Raw genomic sequence first — 17623 nt, forward strand, 5'->3', positions numbered from 1 at the left:
TATATAATTATATAATTATATACATATTATATATATCGCCTAAAGTTTGTTTTTTTATTTTTTTTATTTCAAATTGACAGGAGCTGTTCTCATTTACGACACCAGATGGCGCCACATTTCAATGACTTTAACGCCACTTTCTTTTTGGATTTCGGGTCATTTATGCAGTTTGTTTTTTTCCTTTTAGTTTGTATTCCCTGGACAGGTCAACACAACAACACGGTGAGTTAAAAAAAAAAGACATTTTTGAACCCAATTTTTAATCGCATATAAAGAACTAGTTAAATCACTTTGCCAGCCCATAAAGACAGTGTGTTAATGAGAGCCTTTTGCTCGTGAAATTCACACGTGTCCTCCCACGAAATTCCGTGTTTGTTGCAGTCGTGGGTTTGGCCCAGCTGCCTCTCGTGCAGCTGTGATACACAGAACATGGATTTGATGAGACTTAAAGGGAACGGAGATGAAACTTGATGGGGATAAAAACAACTACAAAAACCCCACATATTTTTACACATTTCTGCTCCGTTCTTCATGATGTTGACAGCTTAAAATATTTTATGAGATAGAAAAACATCTTACTGAAGTAGGCCTAAAGCCACCAAAGCATGTGTTTGTGAGGCTTTTATTAATCCATGATGATCCAAAAAGATCCCTATAAGGCAGGATCGGTTCCGGCCAAATGATATTTTTATCACAAAATCTCCTGTGACTCCAAACTCCCCCCTTTTGCCAATTAGAACCACAATCTCTTATAACACCATCTTCAGTAAGATAAATCAATTGCTTTAGTAAAATGCGCAAAAACGCGTGCGGACAGACGTGTGTGTGGCCCATGCCTTTTTGAGCGTTCCCATATTTTTTTCCAGATTCATAAAAAGAAAAGAAAAGAACCATAGAGCTCCTTCCAAACTGTAATGTTGCGTATCTTTTATGGCCGCGGTTCTTACAAGAATACGGTAACCTAATAATAAAAATAAAAGACTGGAGGCCTGTTCTGAGGGTGCGTCACATCGGGAAACACTCAGCGCCACCTTGGATGCGCAGGACGGTTTGCTTCATTTTGGGGGAAGGACATCTTGTCCATAGAACTTTATTTATTTATCCATTTATTCATTTTAGTCCGGGTATTTCACGCTCCCTATTGATTCCACCCAAACGTTTGCGGGCCTGTTTTCAATCTGACAACATGCGTGATGAATTTGGGAAATCATCTGCAGCTATGTCGGTACCGCACAGCCCACCCAGCCTGGACCCCTCTCCCCCTCCCTCCCCCTCCAGGGTATCAATAAGATCATAGAGGCAGGAAGTTTGGGGATCCCCAACAGAAGAGCTCCGTCATTAAACACAAACAAATAGAGGCCTTCAAAAGACATTTTATGGTCTTAGAAAATAAAAATCTTATCTCTTTCATATCACTATCCGACTTTTAATGCTCTGCTTATTTATGAAACTCACGTCGAGGTTTTGCGCTCGCAAAATAAATAGAGAGAAATATTCTGCATCTTTTCATGAAACAGCTGAGATCTAACTGGGGGAATCTGCCTTTCTTTTATTATTACATCTTTTTAATCAGTGAAAATGTCTAAGAAAATCTTTAATGAGTCAAATTTCAACCAGATTCCAAAAAAAATGTAGAAACTAAATGGATTTGGACTTGGATTTTATTTACTTATACAATACAATTACTTATCTGCACTAATAACAACAACAAAAAAACTGTTTAAATAGGCACCCCTTAAAATATTATCATTTGAGGGTGTTTTAACTTAGTCTTAATTGAAATAATTTATTTTAACAGCTTAATTAGTTAATTAGGTCAGATAATTTTGCCCATCTGGTTTTTCCTTCCCTCCTTTAAAAGAGAAGAAAAAAAATCAATGGAGTATGGCATTAAACAATAATAAGATGTTTACATATGTGTCATTATTTTAGCAATAAGCTGTAAACATTATTTAATGTGGCCTAATTGTTAGATAGCTAGGCAAGCAAAAATATGTTTTGCAAGACACAAAAATGGTAATTGGAAAATGCCTGGTTTGGTAAATTATAAAATGTATTACAATGTAATTAGCTGTTATAAGCAGTACCCAGACAGGACATTTTCTTAGAGAAGAAAGTTCTTAGCATTTGCATTTAAATTAGTTAATAACAAGATATAATAAATTACTTCAATCAATAATCAAACAATGAATCTATTCCTTCGGTTCTAAATATTAAAGTTGTTGGTAACTGTATGATAATAAAGCATTATATAGTTTTATTACAATCTTTTACTTCTGAGCTATAATCTAAATTTCTACCAGAACTCATACCCATATCAGCCTTTAGAAGCAAATATCTCACAACTATAATTTCTGAGCTTCAACATGTATATTTATAATAACATTTCTTTTTTTATCTAAAAAAAACCCCACATATGGGTAAAAATCATTCTTCAAAAGCAGGTTTTATTTTTCACTGGTTGTAATTCAAATGACAGATGGGATATCTTTGTTTAACATAAATCAACATAGTAAATTAAATGCTCAGCCCTGATGGAAACTCATAATTACAGAAAATATATACACACTTTGTAAAGGTCCACGCTGACTATGGGGACATCTTATCACCGTTCTGAAATTAAAGCTTTTGGGGAAAAATCCCCAAACACCTCTGCAGCGTGAGGCTGGGTCTTAAACCTTAATCCCTCCTTGAAGGAGCAGGGCTCCTGCACGCAGCCACACTTTATTCACACACTTGACTCACAATTACATGTTTTCATATGCTCAACAGGGGATAAAAGTGGAATGACTGATTTCGTGTTGCTATATGAAAACAACAATTGGTCGCCTGCAGGCTAGAATCGCCGGATAAAAACACCTTTCACTAAATGCACACAAGTGGTTTTGGCCCTTTCGTCTCTCAGGAAGACACATCATCATGTTTGGAAGAGGAAAAATATCACATCACCTGATGTTTCTTTATTACCTGACTGCACTGTAAAAATGAGTTTTTAAGGATAAGAAATATAACTAATATAATTGGTATTATACCATCATGTATATATGTTTTGTATTATTTGTTTGGTTAAAAAATATCTATATTATTATCTATTATCTATATTATGTGAATATCTGGATCAAGTCAGCTGCCTTTGGATGCGGTGTCCAGCAGAGATCCACAGTGCTGATATGTTTATGGGATTTATTAAATTAAATGTATCAACTGAGTAAAAGTTAAATGAAGTTATAACATGTAGCAGAGAAAGTTATATGCTAAACTGACAATATAAGTTTGCTTCCAGCTTTAGCAAAAGTGCTAATCCTGAGGTGAATCTAGCTACACTACAAAAAGGAATTTGAAAAATATTAAGCGTAACCAAAATTAATTAATTCTGAATTAAGCATAGTTATGTTTTAACCCAGTTTAAATGACAGTTACACTCTGAAAACATTAGCTTCTTTACCTAACAAATTAGCATTTCTTTGCAATTAAGCTAAAGATGTTGGCTCAGTTAAGCTAGCTAATGTCTTTTTCTTTCATTGTTATGTAAAGTTATGTAAATAAAGGTTGCCTAATTAATTAATGTATCTGCTTGACAAAAGCGATTAACTGTAATAACACTGTGGATAAGAGGATATATGTTGAAGCAGGAGTTTAAGATGTTATTTAGCATGTAGCAACTACGCTATAGCTAATATCAAGCCTTAAGTCAATGAATAAATCATGTTAACTTTGGTTTTCAGGTAAAAAATGAGGACTGTGATAGACAGCACATTTTTATATAAAACATTTTTAAGCACCTGATGGGAGAAAGGTTTAATGAGGAGTCAGAATTTAACATATTAAATGTTTAAAGTTAGAGGCTAGCAAGATCTGATGAAGTTTAATGACCTTTTTTGATGTTAAATTAAACCAATTGCCAACAATAATGATGAAACTCAAACCAATTTTTTTTTTTCAAACTGTCAGACGAATATTTTAATTTTTTACTTCAGTCAGTAGGTTTTTTTTGGTTTGAATCTATTTAATATTGATGCCCCTTTGATAGAAATGCTTTGGTGATGAGTAAGTGAGGCTTTAGTGAGAGCACGTGCTGGTATAGACCCTGCTCCTTCTGCTCCTCTTTTCATTGGTCTGACTCCTCTCACTCGTGACATCACATCCAGCCGACCTGCTGCAGCGCGTGCATACGATGCTGGACACCTCCAAGGACGCACATGCGTCTGCGCTTTACGCACAGCAGCTCATTGAGTGCTTTTTGCGCACATACGCAGTGAAATAAAGCAGATTGGATCTCGATGATTTGTGAACGGCAGATTGTTGGTGTTTAGCAGCGGGATCGCAGCCGAGAGAGGATTTGTTCTTTCATGGGATTGGAAATGGAGCGTGCGTAAAGCCGTGTGCGTCTCGGAGAGGATCTGTCACCCACCCACCTGTTGCCAGGTGGTCTTGGCGTTTACTCCTGGACGTCTACTATGACATTAGGTTTGGAAGGTACTGCCATGGAGGATATTGTTATCGACGTGGTGGGGGAAGGACTGCGGGACAGCGGAGAGGAGCAGCTCTCCCTCTCAGAGGAATCTCGGAGCGAGCAGGAGCGCAGCGCGGAGACGTCCAATAGCCAGGCGGAAGATCCTGCGTGTCCGTCTCCTGCTAAAACCAAACCCCCCGCGACCGTGAAGCCTCCATACTCATACATCGCTCTGATAACCATGGCTATATTGCAAAGCCCCAAGAAGCGGCTCACCCTCAGTGAGATATGTGACTTCATCAGCCACCGCTTCGTTTATTACCGAGAAAAGTTCCCAGCCTGGCAGAACTCCATCAGACACAATCTGTCGTTGAACGACTGCTTTGTAAAGATGCCCAGGGAGCCCGGGAACCCGGGCAAAGGGAACTACTGGACGCTGGATCCCAACTCATCCGATATGTTTGAGAACGGGAGCTTCCTGCGGCGGAGGAAACGCTTTAAGCGGCAGCATTTTCGCTTCGACCCGCTGAAGGAGCAGCACTTGGAGCCGAGCGGGATCCGCTGCTTTACGCACGGCGCATACGGCCTCGGTGCGGCCACTCTGCAGCTCCCAGCTCTGGAGATCTACCCCTTCCTCCACCACCATCATACTCCCTCTCCGTGCGGTGCGCCCACAATCCCACCTGTCAGCAGCATTCTGCCGGCTCTGTCCACCTTCTTTTCCCGCAGCGCCCTCACAGCCAAGGCCTTCCTGCAGTCTCAGCCGGGACTGGACGCATACTCCCCGGCCCAGTGCGCCGCATATTCCCCTCCTCTGACCTCCAGCGCTCCCTACGCGCCCCCCGGCCTCTTCCACCCTGCAGCCTCCTCTCAGCTCCTCGGTTTGCACCAGCAGTACCAGAAACTACAGACTCAGCGCAGCAGCGGAGAGCTAATCAAACACATCAACTCTAATAACGAATAATCCAATAAGCAGAACTTGAACATTCGTTTCTCAGGTAACAGAGACTTTTAAAGAAAAGCATCACATTTACTGCAGCGGGAAATGGATGAAACGAAAAACTCCTGCAGAGTTTTTGTTATTTGATAAGGACTTCTCATCCTTTTATTATTTAAATTGAAAATTTCCTACTTTTTTTCTCTGGAAAAATAAAGTTGAAGATTTAAACCTCGTCTTTAGTCGTATTTATCTTGAAATTTATTTAAACCTGAAGCATTTTTTTAATTTATTTTTAATGATAAAGAAACCTCTCGGTTTATAATTTTTATGATAACAAAGTGTTTTATTGTATTATTTGATAATAAATATGTTTTTGACGTAATAATAATAATAATAATAATAATAATAATAATAATAATAATAATAATAATAATAATAACAATAATAATAAACTATGAATGAATATCAAGCCTGGTCATCTCAGGCCTCAGATGCGTTTTCTCTCCGCAAACTAAATGGCCTAAAGCAGTATTTGCGGCCTGCTCCTAAAGCAGACATACATTCAGTTAAATAATGTTAAAATGACAGTATATAATGGGAAAAAACTACAAATAAAGGTAAAATAACATGTTTAATTTTCAGAAAAGCAGCAGCAGCAGCTCCTTTGTCAGCCTACAGCTGATTCAGGTCAATAAGAGCATCTAAGTGGCCCCATCAGGCTTTGTTGGAAAAGAAAAGAAAACAAAGATAAATAACATAAAAGGTTGATACAACTATGTAGAAAAGTTTAAGGTTAATGTGCAAAAAAAATCTAAATTAAATAATTATAGTTATTAAAGAATATAAAATCATATTTTCAAAAACAAACTAAATAAACGCCTGTAATTGCTAGATTGTTCTGTTGCAGAACATGACACATCTCATCCTCCAATAAAATAAAATACATAAATAGAAAAATAATCCTGCTTTTCCTTCTTTCTTACCTAAATTTTATCTATAAAATAGATTGAAATAGATATATGAAATATGTATACTTTAAGTAATAATAATAATGAACAATAGATGCTGGAGTTAGTGTGTGTAGATTTAATAAGGGAGCAAAAAAATAAAGATGTTTCAACAAAATTCAAACCCTTTTTTTTCCAATGTTGTCATTTTGTGTTTGCTTTTTAAATTATCCTTCCTGTTACCAGCTTTTTGTTTAATCTGTGAAATAAACCGTGAGGAAAGTAAAAACCAAAGCCTGACCCCTAAACCAACAGTTCAGATGTGCTGTGACTAAACCTATAGACAGACGGAATTAATCAGAGGATACATGACTGAGTCTTCCGCTCGTTTCACCACCGAGCTCATTTCAAACATCTGATTGATTTATTTTTCTTTTCATTTAATCCACACAGCGCTGCCTTACAGGGAGCTTTGAAAGCAAGGGAAATGATTTTTTTAGGACTGAGAACAGAGCTGTATTTATTTTCATTTCATCCAGACTTTGCATGAGATGGATCGCCATGTTGAATCTTTAGGATGGGGCTGATGGATGATGGTCTCTGCATCTTTTCCTCCAGAGCAGCTCTCAGTCAGTGAGGGATGGCAGCAGTTGCCTGCTAGTAGGCCTGATTCTGCAGGATGAGCTCCAACTTCGCCTTTTACAAACTTTTACATCAATCTAATCTGAGTTTATCCTTTTTCTCCTTAGCTAAATTTGAATAATCACATCCTAATTTGATAAAAAGCAGATTTCTACACATACGTATTCCAGTTTTTTAAATATTATCTACCTAGAACATGTATTCCACTCCTCTCCTTTCCCCCTCTAATGTAGGAAATGTTGGATCTTTCATATTTTCCCTCATGCTGTTCTGTTTAGAGTTCTTACATTAAGGCAACACAGAGAAGATGGCGTGCTTACTAGAATTTTCCCAGATGCTTGCTTATAAAGCACTACTGTCCCCCCCCCCTCCCCACTTGTTGCTTTAACCTGTCAATAGGGGGACTAAAAAAAAGCTAGTGGAATTTTTCCTTTCTTAGATGAAAGACGAAATCAGCTGTTGGGAGTATTTTCCAGAAACTCATAAAGGAGAAACTTGAGGACTTGTTAGACTAAAACCTTTTCTTTTCTTTAAGTAAAACATAAAATAATAATTTTAAAAGCACTAAATTGAGCACATGTTTCATACTGTTTCTTTGTTTTGCTTAAATTTATATCTCAAATCAAATAATAGCAATTACTATTCTAGATAACATCAGCTGCACTAATTAGAGAATTTACCAGAAACAAGAATTATTCATTGCATGGAGCTCATAGAAGGACCCTTGAATCCCCTCTTCCACATTTTGCTCTGCTCTGCTGACAGGCAGTGCGCAGGAATCGCTTCACATGCTCAATTCAAGCTATAAAACTCCAGCTGGAAAACAGAAACCTGGCGCTCTACTCTACCTGACTAACAGAGTAATCAACCTCAGAAAAGCAATATCAAAAAAGATTATAATACTAATGATAAAGGTTTTAAAAGCAGCTTTATTTTTTTCTCTGATACCATGAATTCAAAACAGTTTCACTGAAGTTATCAAGGGAGTATTATGAGCTTTTTCTGGCAATGAGTAAAAGAAAGAAAATGACCTTAGACTGGTTGATTGACAGCCTGGGACGAGGGGCTCAGAAGGGGGGTTAGGCAGTGCACCTGATAAAATAAGCAAGTTAGATTCTTCAGGCTGATGTGTATGTCAGTGTGTGTGTGTGTGTGTGTGTGTGTGTGTGTGTGTGTGTGTGTGTGTGTGTGTGTGTGTGTGTGTGTGTGTGTGTAGAGCCCTCACTGCTCATTGCTTTTCCATCCTGCCTTCTTGGTCTTTTTACTCTGCTTTTTCCTTCCTCTCAATGTCATTAAGTGTTTAAAGGCTTTATTGAGTCTTCTCTTGAAGTAGAGGTAAAATAAAATCTCCTTTTTAATAATCTATGACATTTTTCCTTTGGTCTCCTGTGTGGTCTTTGCCCTCAGAGTCAGATTTAACACTGTCTGTGAAACCACTCAGATCGGCAACAAAGGGCTGAAGTTTCACACTCAGTAATCTGGCACAGAAAAATTCCCTGAACCCTTGTCATATTGGCTTGATCCATGCAGTAAATGTACGTGTGACGGCATCTCAGTCACGTTGCAACACCCTGCTGGATCTCCGCTCAGTTCCACTTGAATGACGGGGTTATGCCTTATCACACAGCACATAGTTCTGCATGTGGAGGTCGGCTCTCTGGCAGAAAGTGAGTCGATTCAGTCAGAAATCCAGTCATGCCTGACAGTGCTGCTGTACCAGTACGAACAACCGCCAAGTCAAACAGGCAAGATAAACGTTTTGGTGGAGCTCCCCGCCTTGCTGCCTTCAATCCTTCTGACTGCAGCGCCAAGCCAGCTAGGAGAAAGGTTCATTCTGGGACAAATGCTCCAAGTTCACAGCATGTGTTGCTGGAAAAAGATCTGAAGTTAATTCACCTAATGCAATGGTTTAGTCTGATTTTTTGTTTTTACATATAGGTTCAGTGTGTTGAGAGACTTGTTTTTTCCACACATAATTGCGCAACTGGACCAAAAGGACACCTTGTCTGGTGTGGTTTGTTGCTTGTGGCTGTTGGATCCTTTTCATTAATGTAATATATTTTCTAAAATAGACAGTTTGGGTTAGTCTATACATAGCATCCTTCAAAACATCCTGAGAAGACTTTATTTAAAAGAAAATATCCCCATGTAATAGCCTTAAGTTAAAAAACGAGATGGTTTGTTGGAGTTTACATTTAAAAAATCCTTTTAAGTTGCATAGAAGCCACAAGTTTTCATCAATCCGCTTATTTTACAGTATAGACTTAAGTAACAAATATGAAATAAGCTCTGTAGATCTAGTTACAATATTTAACTACTCATCATTTGCTGTTCTGCTCTTTCTAAAGAAACAAAAGCATAACAAGCTGATATCAGCTGGTTAATCAGTTGAGTAAAAATATTTCTAAACAGTCATATCTATCATATAAGTGATGCATATCACAGATGTCTTTCAGCCAGCTGTCTGGCAGTGTGCAGCAACTGGTGGAACTTAATGGTGCTTTTTGCTCAAAACTAAAGTAAACTCCGGTATGTTCTCTACCATCGAATTACAAGGGTTTAAAACAGCATGAAAGGAATATTTTATCGATATCAAAACCTTTTTATAACCTTGTTGCACTTTGACAGCAGTAACCGTCCCATTCCAAGTTAAAACTGAAAGCGTGATGGTCTGAAGACCTTTAGGAAAAGTAAAATGGCTCCACTTTATCTACAGAACTTTTTTTTTAAAACAACAAAAAAAACTCTAGCTGATATTATTAGTCAGGTTGTGTGCTGCAATATCTAGCTGGATGTCTGCTGCTTGTAACTTGCTTTTTGAATGATTTGAATGATAATGATGCATGCTGCAATTTTTTTTAAGACAGTAATGTTTTGTTTTTCTCAGCTCTAATTGTACAAGTTTTGACAGGAATTTTCTTTTTAAACAGAAACATTTGAAAACTCTGAGTAACCCTCAGCAAGGACCAACAACAGGTGGAGGGGAAGCATCATGTTATGTTCTCCATAAAGCTGGAGAAAATTCTGGTATCCCTAACTCATTCTCAGGCTTCCAATACTAGTTAACAACCCATTGGAGAAGATTTTGCTGTTGTCTTTCTCTCTGCCTCTGAAATTTTCTAATTTTCTGCACTTTTGCTGATGTTTTACCTAGTTTTCAGTCATTTTTTTCACCTGTTGCGTATTTAATTCAATTCAGTTTATTTATATAGCGCAAAATCACAACAAATGTTATCTCAGGGCACTTTACAGTTCACCAGATCATACAGTCAAATTGATTCAAAGTTATCTAAGGAAAACTGTCATGTTTGGTTTCAGGTTCCCAACCCACATGCAGAACACTTGTCAGACAGGGAAAAAGTTCAAAGGTTTATTGAAATAACACTGTACAGATTTTAAACAGATCCAAGGGATAATCAGATTCAGGACTGGTCACGACTAGGTTCACTGCAGAGGGGGACAGAGGAGTTAGCAGATGTCCAGGTAATTTGCAGGATGTGAAGGTGCAGGTCTGTACCTGTTCTGGAGTTTGAGCAGAACGGCAGAGGGGGGGAACCAGGAGGGTCCAGAGGCTGTCGGCAGGCTGAGGGCTTGGTGGAGGCAGAGCTTGGTTTGAGTGTATGCAGATCACAGATTTGAGTTTCCCTTTCAGATTCTTCAGAGAGCGGGCAGGCAGGTCTTTGACAGGTTGATTCTCCAAGGTTCTTTAGAGATCAGACAGACAGATTTCCAACAGAGAGACTCTTCAGGGTTTCTGGTTTCAGGCAGGTTCAACCTGGGGAGCAGAGAAGAGAAAGCAGATCAGGTTCAGGTTTTCAGGGAGTCAGAGATTCAGACTGGCAGGTTGGCTCAGGCTTGCTAACCATGACTGTCAAACACTCTGGCACTGGAGTGAAGCTCTCCACCTCCTTAAGTAGGGACCTCTTGAGGAGCAGATGGAAAACAGGTGTTGCAGGTGAGCACAAGCCCTCAGGAAGGGATCCTTGGCGCCCTCTGGTGGGCAAGCCTCCGGATCCCAACAAAAACTAGTTGATAGAGGTGGGTTACAGCTGGTTTTATAGAGGTGGGACAGAGGTGCGTTACAGCTCAGCTGGAAGGCAGAGAGAGCCGTGGATGAGACTGCTTAATAAGAAGAGTCTTTATTGGCTGATGCTGAAGTGTAGAGAGCAGAAGTCGGAAAATGCAGGTAAGGTTTGATAGTGTTCCAGGCTGAAAATAAGCCTCCGCTCCATTTCTTATTGTAGTCAAATTATTATTTTCCCAATCTGACAGAACAGACATGGTTTACATATTGAGATGTCAGTAGGCACTAAAAATCAACAGACACACATTTGTTTTTGTTGTGATGTAATAAGAAAAAATATGCAAATACAAACCACGTGTCCATTGGGTAAAGTTGGAAGGTAGTAACAGGCTTTTATATTAACAGGTGGTTAGAAATTAAAATCATTTTAAGTACATTAAAGCGGGGGGGGGGGGTGCGTGAAACTCTACAGCAAGGCGGGACAGTTCCCCCATATTTCATGACCTTGAGTGAAGCTATTATTCAACAAGTAAAAATAGAATAAACACATGATGAATGCAGATGGCACCATATTTTACAGAATATTATCCTTTTCTGCTATTTATGAAAGAGGAACACTGCTAGTTTACTATTAGCTATCTGCCCAAACCTCTAGCCTGCAGTTGGCTGCTGAACAGTCATGTTGTTTCTTGCTTATCAGCTGCAGCTTTAACATCTTCCCCATTATTAATAAATAGGCACCCTGTAATTCACACACCATCACTGTGTAGGTTTTCCACTCTCAGAAATATATTTAAAAATCCAAAACTTATCTTGATTGTGGTAAGCAGCATTTTCATTGTTAAAGATAATGCTAATCTAGAAATAGCTTTTCAATTCCCATTTACAAATCTCACACTTTTCACCTAGAACAAACATATCAAAGATGACGTTTTCTCTTCTCTCATTTTAATGGCTGAGGTCCATAGGCCCCATTTGCTTCTTGGCGTGTGCTTTTCCTGGCAGACCCAGTTCCATGCTGCCCTGCTTTGGGGAGTTATTTAATTATAAATCCCCCCCCCCCTTTCTGTCTTCTCACAGGTCTATGCATTCCCCTGCCAAGCCTAGTAAAACATGCCGCTCCGCTGGTACACCCTCTCCGGTCTCGTGCCCAGGATTTTATCGTGCTCCGGGTTGTGAGGCGGAGTGCGGCCTGTTTCTTTGGAAAAGGGACCCCCTCTTGAGCGTCGGTGCCAACAAATGACAGTGACATATAGCAGGAAAGCCACCCAGAAGGAGAATGATCTCACACCTCAGCCACGCGCTCGCTGGGAGCGGGATAAAGTAAAGGGGAGGGGAGTACAGTTGGGGGTAGAGGGGACAATAAAAAAAAAAAAAGATTAAGAGATGTAATAATTTGGGAAAAAGAAACAAATCAGGATTAGACTGTGCAGCATAAAAACAAGAAAGGCCTTCATACAGCTATGAGACAGATGTCAACTAGTTAACTATTCAAAGATGACTTTTAGTGTTTTGAAAAAGCAAAAATCCAAAGAAAATCTGATTTTTGTTTATTCAGGTTGCTGTTAATCAGAATCAGAATTACTTTGTTAATCCCTTGAGGGAAATTCTTTAACAATATCACCGCAAGTAGAACAGCAAAAACTGTAACTATCCTCATGGTGTGAGGTTTTAGTTAAATACAAAGCATATAAATAAGAAGTTTAAAACGACACAAATGTAATAAAGATAGTAAAATATGAGAAATAAAGGGGAACGTCTGCAACAGGCTGCACACGAGTTGATGCATGCGCACTAGAACTAAACACTGATTTAAAGCTTGGCTCTTGTATGAATCAGTGGCATTATTTCCATCTACTATGCAGGTTAATATAAAATCTATAAACATCATTCATTAAGATGAACTTTGTATCGGTTTAGGATTTTTATTTATCCATTTGAACCGTTGGACTCCCAGGGTGGAATGATGATACAAGAGCTAATGTTAAGGCATTTTCAAAACAAAAGCTACATGAACATGTTTGCATATCGTCCCAGTTTAGGCTACAATACAAATACAGACCTGTACTAAAATGTACTTAAGTATCTGTCAGTAATTTTCACTTTAATCAAACAATTGTTGGAGCCATCAAAAATATTTATGACATAATTTTAGTTGAATGTAAGACCCTCTTCTTGGCAGAATTGATCAAGGTCATTTAAGCCATATGGTTTTATTACTCGGAACTGGTTTTTTAAGCTAAGAGTTCATTTTTTAAAGCTTCATCATTGGCCCTTTTATTAATCTATTAAAAGAAAACACTAATGAGATTTGGTATTATTGTCCTGTTAAAATACCCTGTCATGTCAAATTTGTTACTTTCTAAACCAAACAGTTTCTATCAGATGAAAGATTCATAATTATGAGGGAATGCCTTCGAGTCAATGAGTCGATACAATCAACTGCTATTCCTTAGATAGAAAACTCTGAATCAATTTGACTGCACGATCTGGTGAACTGGAAAGTGCCTTGAGATGACATGTGTTGTGAATTGGTGCTATAGAAATAAACTGAATTAAATTGAACTGATATTGAATTAATAAAAAAAGATCATGATTAGAAATGTGAACAATCTGGAGGATGCTCCACCACCTGTTTTTCTCTGTCCATGGTGAGACCAAGAACAAACCAAAAATGAACTCTTTTATCTTTACAACACCAAAGAAACTGTGAAGCATGGTGGTGGCAGCATCATGATTGGGGGTTGTTTTTCTATGAGTCCTGTCCAAAGTGGATGAATCAGTAAAGAAAGACCAAATCCAGTGGTGGAAAGTAACAAAGTAAATTTACTTGATTACTGTACTTAAAGGGGAACACCATTTTTTTTTTTTTTTTACATTAGGCCCTTGATTTTACGTTATTACATCATGTTCTACTCACCCATATTAGTTTTGTGTCATTTGGAGCCGTTCTGAAGGTATTCTGTTAGGTTATATCCAAGTAACGTCTTCCTATGGGCAACGACTTGAAGGCACAAACTAAACTGTTTATAATTGATCATTTATGGTATGCCAGCATTCATAACATGTAGGCGAATCACTGTCCCCCAGACATCCGAGGTTATATTATTATTGTTTTTTTTTAAACAAAAAGGCACGAGTATGACGTCATCCGGACGCCGGACTGGAGTTGTGACAGGCAGCCCGCGGCCACAGGCGGCTACGCTCTACCCCTTATATTCATTCGGCTAGCTAATCTGAATCGTTCAATTCCATTTGGAGAGCGAGATCATGTGTGGTAGTAGCACTAGACATCTTCCAGGCATGTGAGTAAAACTAGCAGCAGTTCACTGGACAGGATGAAGGAATTGCAGCCGGCGCGCATACACACTCTGCTTTGTTTAAAAAATAAATAAATATAAAAAATATAATCGCAGATGTCTGGCGGACAGTGATCCACTTACATGTTATGAATGCTGGCGTACCATAAAGAATAAATTATGAACAGTTTAGTTTGTGTTTTCAACTCATTGCCCATAGGAAGACTAGGAAGACGTTACTTGGATATAACCTAACTGAATATCTTTAGAACGGCTCCAAATGACACAAAACTAACATGGGTCAGTAGAACATGATGTAATAACGTAAAATCAAGGGCCCAATGTAAAAAAAACTTTGTTCACCTTTAAGTTTTATTAAAAGCATGTACCTTTGAATAATTAAGTATATCAAAAGTGAGTACTTCAGTACTTGTTTACTGTTTGACTGAGTAACTTTTACTTGTAGTGGAGTAAGAGTTGACTATGAGTATCAATATTTTTACTCAAGTACTGCTGTTGAGTAGTTCATCCACCACTGATTAAATAACAAAATGATTAAAACTTTGACAAAGTGCAAAATCTGCTTTTGGCATTAATGACGCCATTTTACATTAATGTTATGGAAACCTCTGACTTCAAGCAAACATAACAGCAAACCAAACAACATTAAACGAGCTCTAACAATCCCACAACGAAAAGATTACAAATATCCGACCTTAAGTTTACCAGAAGCTTCTTGATGGCTACAAAAGCAGCTGCTCCCCGTGCAACCCACACCCCCTATCCCCCATTAAGCCAAATATTAGTGGGGGGTGGTGTATTTATTCCCTCTTGCATGGGTAATTTGGACTCTGTTTGGATTACAGAAAATCCACAATAATTTTGAACCTGCGCACCTAATTCTTGTTTTGAACAGCCCTGCAGATGTGTGTTGTATTACTGTCTAACCCTGAAATAATAACTATAAAGACACAAACTTTTGATTTGACAACTAATATTTTTGTTCCTTAAAAGAAGAAATGTTTCAAAGATATATTTCTTTAAAACAATATGGAATCTTTTTTTTTTTATTAAGAACTTTAAATTTTTTTTTTTTTTTTTTTAGGTTATCTAAAGCTCAAGCAATGCTTATTTGAAATCCTCCAATCTCTAAAAGTTTTGAAAACAACAGACAGGACGTCATGTGTGCAGGGCCAAAACGGTGAGTGCGGAGGTTTTAATCATGGGAAATATAAAGCTCAGTGCAAAGGCAGGGAAAATGAATGAGAAAAACACGGACGCGGCTGGAAGATTGCGACTGTAGGATTATGTGTCCAGCAGAGACATGGTTGCAGGGCTCCAAACCCAAAATTAGAACCAAATATTAGTGAAAAGTTATCATATTATTGCATATTAGCTTATGTTATTAATTTTTCAGCTTTCCTAGTTGCCAGCTGTTCTTGCCTGAGAGAGGGTGGCTTCCCTCCAAAGATCTCCTCTAAGAATTTTTGAATCAAGGCGCCAGCCTTTGTAAATGTCAGCTTGTGGACTGCACTGCAGGTAGAAGTTCTCCAACCACCAGGGGAAAGAAAAGCTCTCATTTTACAGACCAGAGATCAAACGCAGCAAGTGTGTGATGTCACCCACAGCAGCCCCCGAACCGCTTATTGCACCAAATGAGAGCCATTAGCCACACAAACAAAGGCTTCAAATTCAATGCTGCTTAATGAAAAACTTTGAGCAGGAAACACAATTAATGTGTCAGAAGGGGAGGGTCAGACTTAAGTTTTGCAGGCTCTTATTACGGTTGTAGAGCCCAAGGCCTGGCGATCGCTGCACGGGCCTAATGAGAGTCAGTAACCCCAACCCGGCTTTGGCCCAAACACCCCGTCTGATCTCCGAGGAAGACAAAGTGGTCTGCCTTCCTCGGAGGAGCGGGCTGCACCTCTGTCTGCACTTTCTCCCCTTACTTCTTTCCCCCCACAGCAACGGCTGCAGTGGCATATTACAACTTGGAAATAGATTTTAAAAGGGAGTAGAAAGGTGGTGCCAGAATGGGAAAAACATGGATTGGCTCAAGGGAAGCAGATTAAGCAGGCATGCCAAACCTCACGCTTTGCAAGAAACTAGAAAATGACCCCTTTTTTATACTAATGCACTGCGTAAAAGACCAACCGCGTTGTTAAGGGAGGTATAATAAGAAGAAAATATGAAAATCCCACATTCAGTGAAAGAAAGAATAAAAATTCCAGGATTGTCACCTTATATGTACCCTTTCCCCATTCAGAGTCATCAGAGTGGCTAAAGCTGCAAGGTGCTGGAGATCTGTCAGCATCCTGGCTGCAGGTCTGTGTTAGCTCAACCCACAGGCCTGCAAACATCCTGGAACAGCAACACAAATCCTCTAATTCAGGCCTTTGTGTCTGCTAATGGATGTTATGCTGCTCCATGTAGATGTGATATGATAGGATTGATTGCTTCGAAGATCACTCAGGCTTGCTTTTTAGCACCGCCCTGCCACCCAAACAGTGGAGCGGTGAGCCCATGCATCCCATGCTGCCTCTGTTGGTGGTCCCTGGTGTAAGCTATATTTTCCCCTTTGCTTCTCCCACTCGCTTTTTTTTTTTTTTTTTTTTTTTTATAGAGCTAACACAAAATTGTTCCTAATTCGCTGCTGCTAGAGGGGGGTAATTTGCGGCTTTTGGCTGAGTGTTGCAAGCCCCAAATTTGAAAAAGCTGCCGAGCTAAAGGCCCTCTGTGAAACGCAGTTGGAGCAGCAGCGGGGAGAGGGATAGAGAGGGCCTGAATTCATTCATCTAAAGGGGTGGTGGGACACATAAACATGATAAGCCTCTAAAGGCTGAGGACTGCAAATGCAATAATAACTGGTGGGTAGACTGAGCCAAAGCCACCAATAATTATGGCTCTTTCAATGAAATGATGCAGATAATGCATGCTCTCTTGAAGTCAATAGGATCGCAGTTTAGCTTATAAAGACGCCCGTATTTGAATCAGAGTGAGTTTGATCAAACGGTAGAGCTCATTTCTTCTTTTGTGTCTGAGTTGGTCTATGAATTTGCACAGAGAGAAATGCCACCAGATTCACTGCTGCAGAGTGCTGCTGTCAAAGCTGAGACAGATATTCTGAGAGTTGTATTTATCCAATTAAAAAAACTCATAGACTCTCCTTGCAAATTCAAACAATTTTAGCCCTGTGTAGAACCTCTAACTATAACTACAAGTTGAAGAAAAAAATGCATCCCCACACTATGATGCTGCCACCACTTTGTTTCATATTCTACAGGATGCAGTCAGGGTAACATGCATTGTTAGATGTTG

The 17623-nt window shown here is 39.0% G+C and overlaps 1 protein-coding gene across 1 annotated transcript; it reads left to right on the top strand.

The window, feature by feature from the left end:
• Positions 1-4136: 4136 nt before the first annotated feature.
• Positions 4137-5625, top strand: LOC107094639 (forkhead box protein D2-like). The gene has a single exon (XM_015390387.1). The coding sequence runs from the start codon at positions 4458-4460 to the stop codon at positions 5415-5417; it is 960 nt and encodes a 319-aa protein (XP_015245873.1). The 5' UTR covers positions 4137-4457; the 3' UTR covers positions 5418-5625.
• The last annotated feature ends 11998 nt before the right edge of the window (positions 5626-17623 follow it).

Source organism: Cyprinodon variegatus, unplaced genomic scaffold (genome assembly GCF_000732505.1).
Source record: "Cyprinodon variegatus isolate N-32 unplaced genomic scaffold, C_variegatus-1.0 Scaffold495, whole genome shotgun sequence".
In the NCBI taxonomy this organism is placed as follows: domain Eukaryota; kingdom Metazoa; phylum Chordata; class Actinopteri; order Cyprinodontiformes; family Cyprinodontidae; genus Cyprinodon; species Cyprinodon variegatus.

Coding starts and splice junctions, on each gene's coding strand:
- LOC107094639 (XM_015390387.1), top strand. CDS start 4,458: ATGACATTAGGTTTGGAAGGTACTGCCATGGAGGATATTGTTATCGAC.